Here is a 16722-nt window from a genome sequence, read left to right as displayed (position 1 = left end):
TCCACGATTTTCAACACTGAGTCATGGAAGTGTTTTGCTCTGCCGCTTTAGATAAGTCCATAACAGCCTGTCCAAATGAAATCCATGATTGCAGGTATTCTTTCTGGTGTTGCCTTACTTTGCTGTGCTTAATCATAAACTAACCCCAACTGCTGAAGGCACTGCTACAGGAGAAGATACTGACACAACACTAGTAATGAATGAATTAGTCAAACATGTTATTGAAGACCAAGCTAGTTCAGCTTCCATGGTCGGGCCTTAGTACTAAGTGGCACCGTTCGTCTATTCTGTGCCAAGCATGTTTTGTTTTGCTGATTTTTGACACCCATTTGTTACCTGAAATATGCTGAAACATGTACCTATATAGATAAATAATGAAAGCCGTCTTCACTGCATTACACGCAACCTTTTCTGTTAAAACAGTTTTCAGTAGCATATGTCATGCCACATTGCCATACCTTGGCTTTTTTGCTGAAACATTACCCTTGCGTCGAACACTCTTTCTTTAGCAGAACTTGTAGGTGTTTGCTTTCAGTGTCACTTTCTTAGTGGTGAAGCGAAACATTCTCTTCCTACTACAAAAAGTGCATCTCAGGAGGGTTTTGTATGGTCGCATTAAGATTCTGGTCAGGTCTGACCACCCGTGGTCTGTGGTTATGTAGTGATGGCTGATGGGGAAATCAGGACAGCCTCTCCTCCCAGGAGCAAACCTTAAAAAAGACTCACATGGTGAGGCTGTAGAGTACTATTCTCCTATGTCATGCACAGAGCTTCAGGGGTTCTGCTGTCAAACCAGTGAGCTGTGTTGTGGAAAGGGAAAACTAGAGTTCATTGTCAATATTTAAAGGGTCCTTTCATTCCTTTATGTAACTTGTTTGAGGATCAGAAAAAAAACATTGCCTATCATATGGAGCCTCCTGTGGAATATCCACCAACTGTAAGGTTTAGATGTTTTGCAGATAAAATCATATTAAACTGATAATTGAGTATCAGTTTTTTTAGAAGCAGGAATATGAATGTTATTATATGACCTGAGGTAAATTCATCATAAGGTTAATCACATGTATTTAATCCTTTTGAGACTTAATCAAATGGGCGTCTTGTAGAAAAGCATTAATCACACACGAGGGCTCCTACAACACCACTCCCTGAAACGCCATGTCCTTATCAGGTACCACATATGCGAAATGAATATTAATTGGACGCCTGGCATGGTTTTTAGTGCAACATCAAATTAATAAGTGCAAAATCATGTATTCTAATCATTTATAAATAAGATAAAGCTATGAAGAATCTTAGTGTCCACCACTGAATGAAATATCTCAACAACCACTGGGTGGATTAACAGGAATTTTTCAGAAGATCTGTAAGACATTTCTCCATTTAAAAAAAATATATATCTATGTATAACAAAAAACAAAGTGATTAGATTTCTTTCAAAATGCATGAATATGATGCAAAATAGTTCCTGTGAAAATACTTTGGGTGATATATTACTGAAATGGGGAGTTAGAGGTTAAAACAGTTTTTCGCCTCACTGTTCACTCGATCAGGTAAGAAGCTGGAGAGCCTGTTTGGAGCCAGACATATTAGAGATCAGATATTGATCTGTTGGTAGGTTTTAATTTTTGATTTTGGAATTGAGATGTTTGGGTAGCGGCCATGGATCTCTGCTAGTGAAATGCTGCCTCAAGAGAAGAAGTTCAAGTATCTCGGGGGTTCTTATTCATGAGCGATGGGGAAATGGAGCATGAGGTTGCTGGTGGATTGGTGCAGCAGTATTTTAAATGTTGCACTGGACTGTTGTGGGGAAGAGGGAGCCGAGTTGGACGGCAAAGCTCTTAATATTGAATGGAATTGGCGCCACCTTGGTATGCTCACTGTCCCCTTACCTGGGTAATATACTGTATATGAATATAAAGACTAGAGCGGGAGACACTGAGATGTCTAGTTGTGACACTAATGAGTACAACCTGGAAAAAGGGGTGTTCTCTTTACAGTTCTTAATTAAACAGTGAAAACACATTCATGAAATATTTCATCTTAAAACTTGTCTATAAAACTTTTTTCATTTATTCAGTGAGAACTTTTCCAAAGCTCGTCTCAAAGACCAAGTCTAGATCTATTATCAATAATCACAGCACAGCTGCATTTCAACATGGCCTCCCTCTGAAATGCTCTTTAAACCATGAAATTCTCCAAACTGAATATTGCAACAAGGCTGTCGGTGTCAGAAGTCATTGTGGATGTTTGTGTCAGGAGTCCATACGTGCGTGTGCATGCCGTGCAGACATATTTTCCCCTTGCTAGTATCAAATATAAATCCTAACATTTCAAGGGTGCCAGCCAAGGACCTAAGTCTAAATTGAAAGTTACTTGTGTCTCCATGTGAACACAAAAGAGAGGGCGGCAAGGAAACTCCATTCAGCTGCAATTGACAGTTCAAAGGGTTCAATTTGAAATTGAGCTTGTAATCATCTCGTATGGGCTTGACAGGCTAACTTAGAAGGTTGGCTCGCTCTTTCTCTTTCTGCACGAACCACCTTCATTAATGCCTCAGCATATCTGCTATAACAATCCAGCTCACTTAATTATCTGGCAGCCAACCATTTTATTAAAACCTACAATATCTACTATTATGTTAACACACGCCTGCAGGAAGACAACCACACCAAAAGCAAAACAACATTAAATACAGACGCGGCTGAAAATCAACTTCAGGTTTTGTTATTTAAAATATTCTCTCACTGGTGAGAGGGGGAAAAAAAGACTGTCCCATTAAGAGTGTCAAAGAATCAAGTCTTGATCACTGTCATACTTTTTGTCAGTCAGTGATTGGGGAATAGTAAATCATGTTGATAAAAGAAAGTACATCTAAAATGTAATTAGTATTCTGTTTAATTGGGAACTGGTTGACCTTCCACACCAAACTACTGCTGAAGTTTCTTTCTGTCAGGTGTAGAAAATATTACTGTGTCTGTTTCATTAAAGAAACATGCCGTCTACACTTTCTTTTCCAAGTAGCCACCTTTCAGCACACTGTATCTTGTAGTACACTGTTGGCATTTTCTCAGTCAGCTTCATGAGGAGCTCACCGAGAAAGTACTTGTTGGCTGCTTTTCCTTTACACTGCAGTTCAATTCATCCCAGACAATCTCAACTGGGTTAAGGTTGGGTGATTTGTGAAGCCTAGGTCATCTGGTGCAGCCGTCCATCACTCCCCCCTCGGTTTAATAGCACGTAGGTGTGCTTTGGGTTTTTGTCCAGTTAAAAAAACAAATAATGTTCCCACTAAGCTCAAACCAGAAGGGATGGCATGTCGCTGCAGAATGCTATGGTAGTCCTGCTGGGTTTTAAATTTTATCATGATGTCCTCGAGAGTTGAATAAATTGCCAAGAGTCACTAGCAAAGCAGCACCAAACCTTCACACCTCCTCCTCCACTTCATAGTGGGAAGCACACATGTCCCTTCCTCGTGTCGCTTGGCCCAAGCAATTCTCTACATGTTGGTCTCCATCAGTCTTTGTGTGAATCAAACCTTCACGATGGAATTTCTGCAGTCTCCTCTGAACAGTTGTGTCTGCTACTTGAACTCTGAAGCATTTATGTGGGCTACAATCTGAGTTGCAATTAACTGCCAATTTCTGAGGCTGGGAACTGTAATGAACTTATCCTCTGCAGAAGAAGTAACTCTTGGTCTTCCTTTCCTGGGGTCCGTCCACACAAGAGCCAGTTGCATCGTAGTGTGTAATGATTTTTCCATCTACACATCTATGCCCTGTGTTAGAAAAAATATTCTACAAGTCAGTGAAGTGTAAAGCAACAGCTGTCTCCAACCCCGGCTCTGGTTCCTCCAGGTGCAGTGTCTTTCAACTTGTTTTGGTTTTACTGTAACTTTACTAATTTGGTTCAATCTGAGCCCTCTCGTGTTGTTTTCAGCTGCAGCAGGCAGCTGTTTTAAGCAAAAAAACCCCTCCAAAATCCCACAGTACACTACATGTACAGCTGCAAACACAGAAATAGTTAATTTTGCTGAACACAATGGAGCATTTAGCAGCTAAAAGACGGATTTCCTGAGTTGGTGCAGTCCAAAAATGGAGCTGAAAGAGGGAATATTAGACTTATATTCACCAGGTGGACACAACACTTATGGAGGCCTTACTGCATTTGGCTATTAGAGCTGGGGTTTGTGCACTGGACTTTTCTAAACGAGGCTCATTTAAGGTGCAAGTTTAGCACCAAAAGTTTGTATATTACACCATTTAAATAGGTTTAGTGGCTCTAAAAGCCACGAAATCCCTTTGTTTGTGTAGACAAATGTTCTATATGACACATTTCAGGATTGTAGCCACGACAACCAGCGACCTCTGTACATCTTACCATAGCTCTGTGAAAAGCTTTCTAAGTTAATTAAGTCAAACATGCTCATCTCACTGAAGAGAAATAGAAAACCAGTAAAAACCGTGAATCCACATTGTGAGTCATCTCTCACCTTTCATTTTGTTCCTTCATTTGTACACTTTCTGTTCAATTTACTCTGACATTTGTCTGACAATGTCCTCTTACTGTCCAGCTGCTGAAATCCAGATGTTGATAAAAGGAATAATAATAAGCTTCATAATTAGCAGCAGGTCCTTTGCAGACTTTTGAATGTGATTAACATTTCAGTAAAAGCTATAATATTTATACACATCGTGCATGAGGAATCAGACTTGAAACTACCGGGAAGTCAAGACCTCATAAAAATAGGTTATTTCAAATAATTAATACAAGAAGTGACAGAAGTGAAGACACAGTGATGACAATCTTATTTAAGAAAAGTGAAAAGGAGCTTTTTTTTATTAATGAAAAGCAGGAACTACCTCATAAATAAATGAAATGGTGTCACGATCATTTGGACAGCTGTAGGGAGGATAATAGGCAATATGCTCGGCATGATGAGGGAAAACTATTGAGCTACTCTTTTATGTGCATAGACTGATTAATGTATTAGTAATGGCTTACTTCTCTCTTCTTAATTCCGAGTTTACTTCATTGTATTCTGGTGCCAGCAGGCAAGCGTTCAAATCTATTGTAAGTTGACTCTCACAGCAGATCGAGCCGAGTCGCAAGTCCTCATTATTGCAATATCTACAGCTGTATGTGCAAGTGTAACCTGGAGATTGTGGTGTAGAAAGTGTTCTGGGTTCTGTTTGGAGGCAGCTTTTCTTTGCTATGGAGCTCCGTTTTTGGTCTCCACCCAGAGGAAATGTCTGGCTCTTTAGCTGCTGTGAATTCTTTACTATGCTTACCAGCTAATCACTAACTGAGTCCGTCGGCCTGATGTTTTCCCACACCACTAGGATAGTCTCGCCATTTGTTGGGTTCCAGAAAGGACCATTTCCACTCCAAGTCTGGAGTGGACAGACTGAGACTGTAGCTTGTTGTTTGGACCTGAGGTCTCTGTGTGAGACGTTAATTAGGCTGTTATCAAATTGCTGTTATCGGTCATAGAAATTGTGTTTTGAGTTTGTCCACAGAAGCAGTCATTTCAGCTTTATCTGTTTTATTTATTATTTTCTGCAGGCCCCTGATGGAGTGAGCATTTAAATGTGAATGCATCTGTGCAAACAATAGAGGCTGTGCTCCTTTAGAGGCATACAGATAGAAGGTCCAGCTCATTAAGGACATCATGAGCCCCAAGTCAGCAATGAACTATTCTGAGGATAGTTTTTCTAGCATGACATCAGACTGTTTCCCCTCTGTTGTAGTGCGAATGGCATCTGTCTTGATTTTTGTAGAAGAACAAAATGCCGCAAAAATCCGACATATGGACGTCTGGGCTTTTATTAATGCCATTATCTTGAGCATAAAGCTAATTTTCTTACAATAACAGATTAATTTATCTTTCGAGTTAATGATAACTTCATTATAATGCACAAACAGACGATCCTAAAGGGAAATGACAGGAAGTGAAGCGATGGCCAACAAGAGAGAAACAGAGCTGCACGAACAGCTGTTCATCTATTGTCTATGTGCATTTCCCTGTTGAGTTTGAGTGATTATTGTGAATGTGATTAATAAATGTAAATCATGTTTCATTTTAACAGCCAGCACCTAGTTGTCCTGTGGGGCATCTGTGGATAGATAACACTCAGAAAAGTCCTTGTCATTTCAGGAGAAGACTCGTTGCAACTTCACCGGCAGCTGCACTTGACAAAAGACGTGATGAATGATGTCATTATCTCCAGAAAATGACCCTTTATTTCCTCTAGACAACGAGATGAATTAACCTGTTATCATGATAAAATGAGCTCTAGTTACCTGGCGATTTTAAAGGGGTGAATCAGAAACTACAAAAGAGGATTATGTCTTTTTTCAAACAACACAACAGATTCACTTTTCTCTGCTGTTTCACCTCCTTACATTTCCAATGCATTCGGAACGGCTCCACCACGGTGACGGAGTCGATATGTTTCAATGTTAGTCAATGTGTCAGCTCACGCAGTCTCCGTCCCTGCTGCGTCACGGCTCCGGAACAACTGAGGCATCCAGCAGCCCTCTACAAAGTTCTTTAAGTTAATGTCTCTTATACACCCATTCACACACACACTAATATATCTGGGAAACAAACAGGCACCAAAAACAACGTATGTAACTTTTAAAGTGATGATTATAAATGTTTACTCCTTATGTAAGCACCAAACCAACGTATGTATTTTTCTAATGCTGAGTGTTTACAGCTACTAATGTGTGTAACACTGTTACTGTGATGATAAATATTGAAATATTTATATTTAACATTTAATCAGTGTCTATAATAACCAGATCCTGAAATGTAGATGTGACATGAGGGTTTCTGAATAAAGAGCACTAACGTGTACATTACACGTGAACATGTATACATACATATAGTGTGTATATACACACACACACACACACACACACACACACACACACAAAGAACTTTGTAGAAAGGCACTTTATGAAGCTCAGTCCATTTCCTTGTATTAGTTTACCGGCAGATCTGCCTTATCCAATATGGCGGACACGTTGACGTATCGCGACCAACGACCAACCCGCTCAATGCAGCGTCTATGTATGTATGTCTGTGTGTCTATGTGTATATATGTATGTGTATATATGTCTGTGTGTCTATGTGTATATATGTATGTGTATATATGTCTGTGTGTATATATGTGTCTATGTGTCTGTGTGTATATATGTCTGTGTGTATATATGTCTATGTGTATATGTCTGTGTGTGTATATGTCTATGTGTATATATGTCTATGTGTATATATGTGTCTATGTGTCTGTGTGTATATATGTCTGTGTGCATATATGTGTGTATATGTATATATGTGTATATGTATATATGTCTGTGTATATATGTCTGTGTGTATATGTATATATGTCTGTGTGTGTGTATATGTCTGTGTGTGTATATGTCTATGTGTATATGTCTGTGTGTGTATATGTCTATGATTGCAGGAGTCAAAGAGACTACAGCCGGCAATATCGCGTGATTATGCATGAATTTGCGAGATCTCGTGCGTTCTCGCGACGCTCGGTGGCCGGCAGAGACGCACCTGAGCGCATCACAAACGGATCATGTGTGAGGTGGCGGACAGTGAAGTACGCTGATGTTCCGGAGCGGAGCCGTCCTGCAGCCGTTCCGCATGCAGTGTATTATCGGGGTAAGACATGGATGTTTGTCTTGTCTGTTTCCTCTCACCTGCCTGATTACATCAACCAACCTGCGACTCGTCAACCAATCAACCTGCTGCATAAAACCCCGGCTCAACTTCCCAGATTGTCAGATTGCTCAGTTGTTCTGTTGCAAACAGCGCTGCAGGGTACGGTGTGTTTTTTTGTGGCCTTTGCTCTTTTGAGATTTTTGACCTTTTTAATTAATCAGGAGTTTTCCCTCCTGTGCCTCAGGGAAACTGTCTGCCATCATCCTGCCATGTGCAGCTTTGTTTGTCACGTCTGCACGCCTGATTGCTGTCACACACAGCCCTGCACGACCCTGCACACCGCTGGCTCCCTCACCTGAACTGCACATGAACTTTGTGTTGTAAATAAACTTGTTGAACGGGATTCAGCCTGCAGTTGGTGTTTGGAGTCTGCTGCCATGTTCATGAACAAAGTTGAATTATTGCACAATTTATGGCACCGTTAAGTCAGTACTGCACAGATGAAGATGAACTTGAAGGTGTCAGTCGCTGTATACAGGATCATCAAGAACATTGAGAAAGGAACTGCAAAAAAAAACATGAGGAAAAATGAACCAAATATTTTAATAAACTGATTTCAACATTAGTCACGTTGGAATAGCATATCGAGGAGCAGAATGAACAGTGAATGTAAAGCAGGATTTTAGTGAAAAACCCTTTAGAAGTTTCATCATATTCTTCCCTCATGCATGTTTCAAGTATTGATAGTTTGTGATGAAAGGAAGAACTTCAGGAGAGTTTCATCATTTTCATTAATCTATGGATATATAGGGACGCGTCTCACAATGATTTCTTTCTATTGAGACTTGTCTGTTTTTCACAGAGAGACCGACTCGTACGATTGATCTCTTCTGATTTAAACGTTGTTTTCTCAAACGCGGTAATACGCTTCTCTGCAAGTACGTGGATGGTGTTTTAAGTGGTCGTCATGAAACAATGTTGTGTGTGTGTGTGTGTGTGTGTGTGTGTGTTGACAAATGTTACTGTCACGTATGAAAATATGAGGCACACAATGCTGCTACAGCCTCATCACAGATAACGGGTGCGGTGTAATCTTAGATGCTGGGATAAGATGACGGAAATTCATAAGGTAACGATTACGCCGCTTTATTACTCACTATGATTTTGAAATAAATCACAGTCAAACAATCACACAGGGATTATTTAACCAGAACTATGACAAAATGTCAATGATTGTCTGAAGATGGTATTAAAAGGAGGATTTGGCAGATAAACTCAGTTTCTCTACCACCAATAACTGCTGTCAAGACGAATCATATTCTCTGACTGTGATGTCTTCTCCTGGGATATTCTGTTGGTGAGCTTTCACTTTCTGTAGGTGGTGCTCCTTACAGCTCTGACGTCTGTCATTTCCAACTTGGCAGTTTATGGAAGTGGCTGCATAAAACTGAAACTTCAGTGAATAGGAAATACAACCACTACTTATTTTACCATGATTCAATGTTATAAAGACAGAAAAACAATTTAAAATCCCTGTTTAACTGGGGAAGCTTTTGACAGTCACAAACACGAGCAGTCAGTAACAGGTTTGAATGGCAATACTCAAGCAGAGAAGCGAGGGGAGTTGAAAGACGTTTGCCAGCGGTCCAGCAGGGCTGTCTGTGTGAAACAGCAAATCATCCCTCACTCGCTCACCGCCTGCTTGATTGCTGCCTCTCTTCACACACGGCAAACAATGAAGTTATTAGGCTTTCTCTTCCTGACTCACAGTTAAGCCCCGCTGTGAGATTTTTAACAACGGAGTTTTGTTGTTGTGGCCGAGATGAACTTTGTTCCAGCTGCAGCACAGTCCCACCAGAAGTTCTAACTTCGACTTGTTCGAACTTGCTCTGCGATTGACAAGTGTATAAGAGTCTTTGTGGAGGGTGTTCAACAAAGTTGTTGCTTTATATAAAACTGGAATGGACACGGTGACAGATAATGAAGTGTAACGTATGTTTAGTTACTGTTTTGAATGTTGATGAAGGAAACGGTGACACAGACACGGATCACTGAATCAATCCATTGATCCGTTACGCCCCTAACAACAACTACCAAATATTTAATGTTGAAACTTAAAGGCGCAGTTTGTTCTCCCTTGCCTCATCCTCACCGTCCATCCTGGACGTGGAAAAACATTCTACACAAAAAATGTCTATAGATTGTACAGCTAAACCATGACAGTGAAAGACGGTAAAACTATAAACAAGTTCATTCAGTTTCAGTAACGAAACACTGTAAATGTATATCTGCAAAAATACATTAACCCCACTGTAAAATACACACACACACTGTGCTTATAACGGAAATATACCGTAAAATATGTATACGCCAACACTGTAATTTCTGCATTTTTTTTCCTTCTCACTGTTAAATTTACTACCCATGGTGTTGATAACGGAAATATGCCGTAATATGTGTATACCAGGTAACAAAAACACATGAATTATTATTCTTATTTTCAGGTGATGACACTAATGAAAATGTCGTATTCTGTAAATACAGACCTGACACACTGGACCTTTTTTAAATAATGCAGAATTTATTACACGAGAAAAAACTTAGTTTGAAAGCTTTTTGTAAATGAGTTGATTCTGTTCAGCCTTCATTGCTGCTCTGTGGTACCCCGGTTGTTGGATTAAAAACAAATCATTAACTGATTAGTTTCACTATTGTAATATTGACTGACAGTAAGAGGAAAGTGGTGATAGTTGTTTGTTTATTTTGACTACAGTAAATGACAGCAAGAAAGCAGTTTCCATTGCACTGCACTAACTGTCAGGAGTTGTTACTGTAAAAAGCTCAATAGAAATGTATTGGGTAGAGGCCAGGAGGAAGTGGACTGGGCCATTCTGGAATAATTCCTTTTTCAAATGTGTCACGCTCAAACCGTCAGTGGGATACAAACGCTCGCACTCTTTGTAACGAGGCAGTAAAAACACAAACGTCTTTCAGATCACAGCAGGTTTCTGCCAAGGGCAAGTCAAAGAAGCAAAGCACCTTGGGAAATGCGCTTGTACTCTCTGTGGGATGTGTTCGTGCTTTCATTGTTGGTGGATAGAAGAAATTAAGACCAGAGACAATAACAGACTGCAACAAACACATTTTTATCAAGAAGGACAGCAACTGATCACAAGTGTTACATAAGAATGATGGAACCAGGAATTCAATTAATTTAAGACAATTAGGAAGCAACACAAACATTAAACATGCTAGATTTCTTTTATTTATTTCATTTATTTTGGTGAGGTGTCATTAATGATTACGCCTGAAAACCCCTCACCTGTTGACTTCAGGTCGGCCCCGCCCATTATGACGTGTTCTTGTAATGAAACTCAAACTCTACATGCAGTGTATTTTTAGGGGTAACATTCATGTCATTTCAGATTCTGCCACTCCATCCTGCTCTGCATTACTTACTGACTTCATTCACCTGGCCTGCCCCACACTCACCTGCTCCTCATCAGCTAATCAGCCCCTCAGCATATATACCGGTCCATTTCCCTCAGTTCTTTGCCAGATTGTCTAATGTGTTTCCCTAGCTATCCAGAAAACCATCAGCCTCATTCTGATCTTGCCTGATCGTGTTGTGACCTTCCTTTTTGGACTTTGGACCTTCCCTTTTGCCTGATCCTTACTGGATTTGATTAAACTGTTTCCTCACCTGAACTGTTTTCTGTGTCGTGCTTATTGGGTTCTTGCCTGCCGTTGCGTGACTCCTGCCAGACCTGACATGTCACAGCGTGCATGAACAAGAACAAATGCCCTGAAAACAAAAGCACAGTAATTACTGATTTCCAAGCAATTTTGCATATCATTATACTATGCAATATGCATTCTCCTAAATGCATATCTCCCCCGACTCCATGTTCGTTCATTCACTGCGTTAATGGCATCCAGCTTAAAGACGAGAAAGAGATTTCAGTCAACTGCATACTAATCAAATACATTTCATAATGTCCGGATGTGTCACCTGTGTCTGAATCGTCTTGCTGTTCAATTGTGGGAACGCCCATGATTGTCAGATTGCCAGCCAACAAAAGCAATTTTCCTTTGCATTAGTAATGAGGCTCTCAATGGCAAATTAGAGAGGAGGATTAGGCAAGTGTCTAACTGCACTGCTGCAGATCAATTGGCCTCAATTGTGCAACTGAATGCGGCTGATTATGAGTCTGAAGTAAACAAAACATATTCCAGTTCAATGGTGACGCACTGTTCTCCTTTATCAAAGAGCATTGTGCAGGATTAATGTAGTGATTTCACCACATCATCAGCCTTTCTCCTCTTGATTCCTGCCTCTCACCAGCTCTCCTACCACTGTTGGATAAAAGAGAGAACACATACAGTAAGGAGAAAAATAATCTATACCGACAAGTTATTTTTTACAGTTTCCTGCCATGTTGCCATGTTTCACCCGAGTATCTGCACTTCGCATGCCAAAAAGAAAAGTTGTTCCTGTGGGTGTATGGCAGCATGAGTTCATGGTTTAAGGGTGTTGGCAGCATTCACAATAAATGAATCAATAAATACAAATGTTGCAGAACAGCTGAAAGCAAATCTGAACTTGACTTTAAGTGAGTGAAGTTCATTTCTATGGCCAACACCATGCCTCTTTTAGAGGGGCATAAGAAAAGACAACAATAATAATAATGGATGAAAACACATACAAAAGTCATATCTGATTTTAAATTGTGGTCTTTATTGAAAAGGAGGCAAAAACCTCTTAGGTTATGAATGAGATATTGAAAACTGACTCAGGGCCATGGCCAGTACACGAGATGTGTCAGAGTCTTCTGTATCTGCATGTTGTTTCCATTCTTTCAGTCTAAGGTCACTCTTTGACACTAAACGTTTATTTTTCTTTCACTCCTCTCCCTCAGATTCTTCAAGGAAATAATTACTAAAGTCACATTTTTGTTAAATTCATCAAAGAAAATTGTAAAACATGTTAAATTCCACTTCTAAAGATTGTCAGTACTATTGACATGTCTACTGGCTGTCAGGGAAACCAAGTCGTCGACTACAGTTACCATATTTCTGACCTCTGTATGAAGTTGATGGAGACAGTATTGCTGAAATTACTATCTATGTGATATCAATGGGTCATTTGCCAATATATCATCAAACGAGTCTATTTGTATCTGTTCATCCAGACTTAAGGGTCAAGATGCAACATGTAATAATTAACATTTAGCAAATATTCTGCAGGGTTTATTGTGGTTGTTGAACTCAACGATTAAAATATTATTCAACGCTTCCATCATGTATAATGTGACATTTACTCTGTTCCATTTTCACCATTAACCTTCAACCCTTGGTCAATGTTGCAGTACAGACACAAAAACAACAACAGAAAAATCAGGATGAATCATTTTAGTATCGATATTCCCTGTCGGTCTTGGAGGCTGTGATCAAACCTGGTCCAGCTGCTAAGCCAAGTTCTGTGGACAGCTAATGGCACGTTCACTTAGCAGCAGTTAATTAGTGGTTAGCCACTTTATCAAGTGGTTTGGCTAAAGCTATCTGTCCATCAGCAAACTGTGTGAATCACATGGAGTTAAAACTGGAGCAGCTGGTTGAAATCAGAGGAACAAACTGGAAATGTATTCTGTATAAAACATGATCCAGTTTAACCAGAATCACTGAATAAAATGATGCTGTTGTACAGTAATCAAGTAATATTTACATAACTGTGGTAAGATGGGTTTTTTTTCAACAAGTTTTGTTAAGATTTGCAATGCATTTGGATGGAAATGCAGCTAGTGGCAAAAGGCTTTACTGGGGATTTCCACCGGGGACGTAAACACCGGAACGGCTGCCGTGGTTTTGCTCTGTTCTCTGCCCAGCGTCAGTCCCCACCGGGCGCGTGCTGCCTTTGCCAGCCAGCCGTATTCACACGAGATCACGCGATAATCCTGAACGTGAAACTGTGTGTATTAAGGTAACGACAGCAACAAACGGCTTACTTTGCTTTTCCGACATGGGAGAGATTCTAAAAGGATCTGTTGTGTCAGTCTCTCGTTGTTCATGTTGAAACTTTGATCGATTGACTGCTGACCTGGTGCCACCGGTTATGATGTGAAGCTGTGATAGGCAATATGAACTGCGTATTGTTTTATTTTGAAAGGGGGCGGTATTATGTTGATTCTGTGTCGGATTTCCTGTCTGATGCAATCTGCTCTGTTGAGCGGTTTAACAACGGCTCCGTCAAAAATAGAAATGTATGGACTGATCGTGTGGTGAGACGCTGCTGGGACGTGCCGCAGCGTGCCCGGTGGGGATGGTTTATTGATTAGAGTGGCAGCGATCAGCTCCGGTGCTTGCGCTTACGTCCTCGGTGGAAATTAGGCTTTAGACCTGAAGTGGACACTGACTGGTCTCCAACTGTTTTTAACCAATCAAGCTGTGAAACCTCTGACATTATGCTGGAAGCAAACATATATTTGGACGTCTCAAAACTCCGTTGTTCTGATAAAATTCAAGATGTTTTATTTATATGACAGTTTCATTATACATGATGTTATCCTGCTACAAATTTCTGAAGAAGTTTTCAATATTTTGCAGTCTGGGACAGCAATAAGGTATAATAAAGTTATTTAGGAGCTGACACAGAACACATTTGCATATGAAAAAGGACTGGGAGTTTTGCCAAGGTTTGTCAGCGTGGTTTAATAAAAATGAAGTTTACCAATATTGAGAGTGCACAGAGTGAAGAGGTCTGCTGCTATGTTTAAGGTGGTTCCCAGAGCGCTCCATGGTCCTTGAGGAGATTCCAAGAAAGTGGCACCTGCCTTAGCATCTCTTTAATTTTATTAAAATGAGGGAATCCACAAAGATGTTTTTGTGCCTCACTGTCTTTCTATTTATTCCTGTTTATAAGGTAAGTATTTTTTTTAAAAAGTGAACTTCTACAGCTATTTCCACCTGTAGACTTGCCACATGCTTATTCATTTTAATACACATGGAATAACCTCTTCACCTACTGTCAAGAAGCTTCTGGCAAATCCTCCCAATGATACAACTCCAGGCACCAACCAACCAGTAAAAGTCGGTAGTGCAGAGACATGAACATGATCCCTGACTGGCTTTCTCGACTGCCAACAGTGCCAGTTGTGTTTACTGGAGTGCCCGTCCAAGCTGGAACCAGCAACTATCAAGGATTAAATCCTGGGCAGCGGTGGTGGGTCAGTGCTTTTTCTCCTGTGCAGCACAAATGCTCTTCCAACAGTTTCTGCATGAGAGTTCTTTTGATGACAGAAAAGTCCAGTTCGAGTAAAACGCCACGAAATGTAAAAGTTGTTTTGATTTTACACTTCAGTGTTTTTTTTTTTAGTCTGATGTTAAAAGTTTTAACTGTCGAAAAAGCAAAATGTTTCACTCTCACCTAAAGATAAATCCTACAGTAAATAATAGATGTTCCAAATTCCTCAGTTACATTGAGGACTGTCTCATCCGCTGCGTGGGAAGCTGCTGTATACTGAGCAGAGGCAGTAAAGACGTACATTTACCAACCGAGCAGTCCGCCTTCTTGAAACATTGTGTAGAACAAGAACACGCTTCATCAAAACACTTCTGATACTCACTTCTTTGCGTCCATGTTTGCTGCCTATGCTTCGCCCATCTGATAATGGTTCATCGCCGTTTGCAAACTCAAAGTTTCTCGGACGTGCGAAACAAATTTACGCTTTAGCATGAGTGTTTTGAAACCGTATGTTTGGTTTAACAATAGAAGACACTTCAAGAATGAAGCCTGGTTGGTTTGGCAAATGTACGTATAGATGTTTATATATAGAACTACCTCACCTGTGATTAAAAAGCTTTGGATGGGATGAGGCTGCAAATGTCTGAACAGAGTAAAGGGCTAAACACATTTTAAAACTTGTTTCATGTTTGATTTTTAAAATATAATATTAAAAATAACTGAAATTCTATAAAACATCTACAAAAAAAATAGAAATAAATATCTCTTCTGTGGTAGGGAATCTCAACCAGGTCTTAAGATGAATCATACATCAGTTCCATTGACTTTACCCGAAATAGCAGCAGTGGGAATTTGAGGGAGAATCTCATCACACACAGTGTCACCTCATTATGTTTCTTTCTGTCCAGCACTGTTTCTATTCTCCACAAATGAACACATCTACTGTATGTGCTTCAACAGGATAGGGCTGTCCAAACTGTCATAACACTGCATAGAAATCCCTCATTAAAGTATATTCAAGATGCCAGATGGCACCAAAAATTCACATCAAGGGACAAATTTTCAGAAAATTGCCCCAATCCCAGATCACCTTTTGCATTTATTAGGAGGCTTCTATTTATTTAGCCTTAATTGAATATCAATCCTGGATCATCTTTTTTAATCCTGCTCTAGTTCTGTCAGAAGAGAGGCAGAGAAAAGGGAAGCAGGGCTCAGGATTCAAAGCAACCAAGAGGAAAAAAAATAAAACAGTGCTAGGACTGTTCACGGGTGAACGACACACGCTTCAGCCAATGCCAGTTAAGCAGTGATCGCCCACCCTCCTCCTCTTCCCCCAATCTTGCAGAGTGCTGGTCCCTGTGTGCTGTAGTACGTGGAGGAGAGGGAGATCGAATACTGCGAGAGCAGCCAGCCAGCCAGCCAGCCAGCCAGCCAGCCTCTGTGTGTGTGTGCCGCCAACTACTACTTGCATTGGATTTAAAGCATCTTCAACACAAGCTGCAAGTGGGGATGAAAAGCTATCCAAACTGACATTCAGAGAAAAAAGGCAGAAAAGAGAGAGGGGGAAAAAAGCAAAGTGGGCAGCTCTCTGAAGCACTAGTGTGGGAAGATACAAAAAGAAAGAGCGTCTAAAAAACTAAACGAGCAGATCAGAATCACCACTGCTTTAGGAAGCATGCATAACTCGGTTTGTTTCATCATCCTGTCATGGGTGTTTGCTGTGCTTGTGTTCCCAGGTAAGACTTCTTCTATTCCCCTGTGCCTGTCCTGTGCATGTCTATGTTTACATCCTTCTCTCTTCTTA

The 16722-nt window shown here is 40.3% G+C and overlaps 1 protein-coding gene across 1 annotated transcript in view; it reads left to right on the top strand.

Annotated features, from left to right (window-relative positions):
* Positions 1-16303: 16303 nt before the first annotated feature.
* Positions 16304-16722, top strand: part of opcml (opioid binding protein/cell adhesion molecule-like) — a 232935-nt gene continuing 232516 nt past the window's right edge. Inside the window, exon 1 of the mRNA XM_019267867.2 lies at positions 16304-16654. Within this exon, the coding sequence (XP_019123412.1) occupies positions 16594-16654 (61 nt within the window). The 5' untranslated portion in view covers positions 16304-16593. The remainder of the gene's footprint in view (positions 16655-16722) is intronic.

Source organism: Larimichthys crocea, chromosome XXII (genome assembly GCF_000972845.2).
Source record: "Larimichthys crocea isolate SSNF chromosome XXII, L_crocea_2.0, whole genome shotgun sequence".
Classification (NCBI taxonomy): Eukaryota; Metazoa; Chordata; class Actinopteri; family Sciaenidae; genus Larimichthys; species Larimichthys crocea.
Note: the sequence above shows the minus strand (reverse complement) of the source record. Positions and strands in the feature narration are given on the sequence as shown.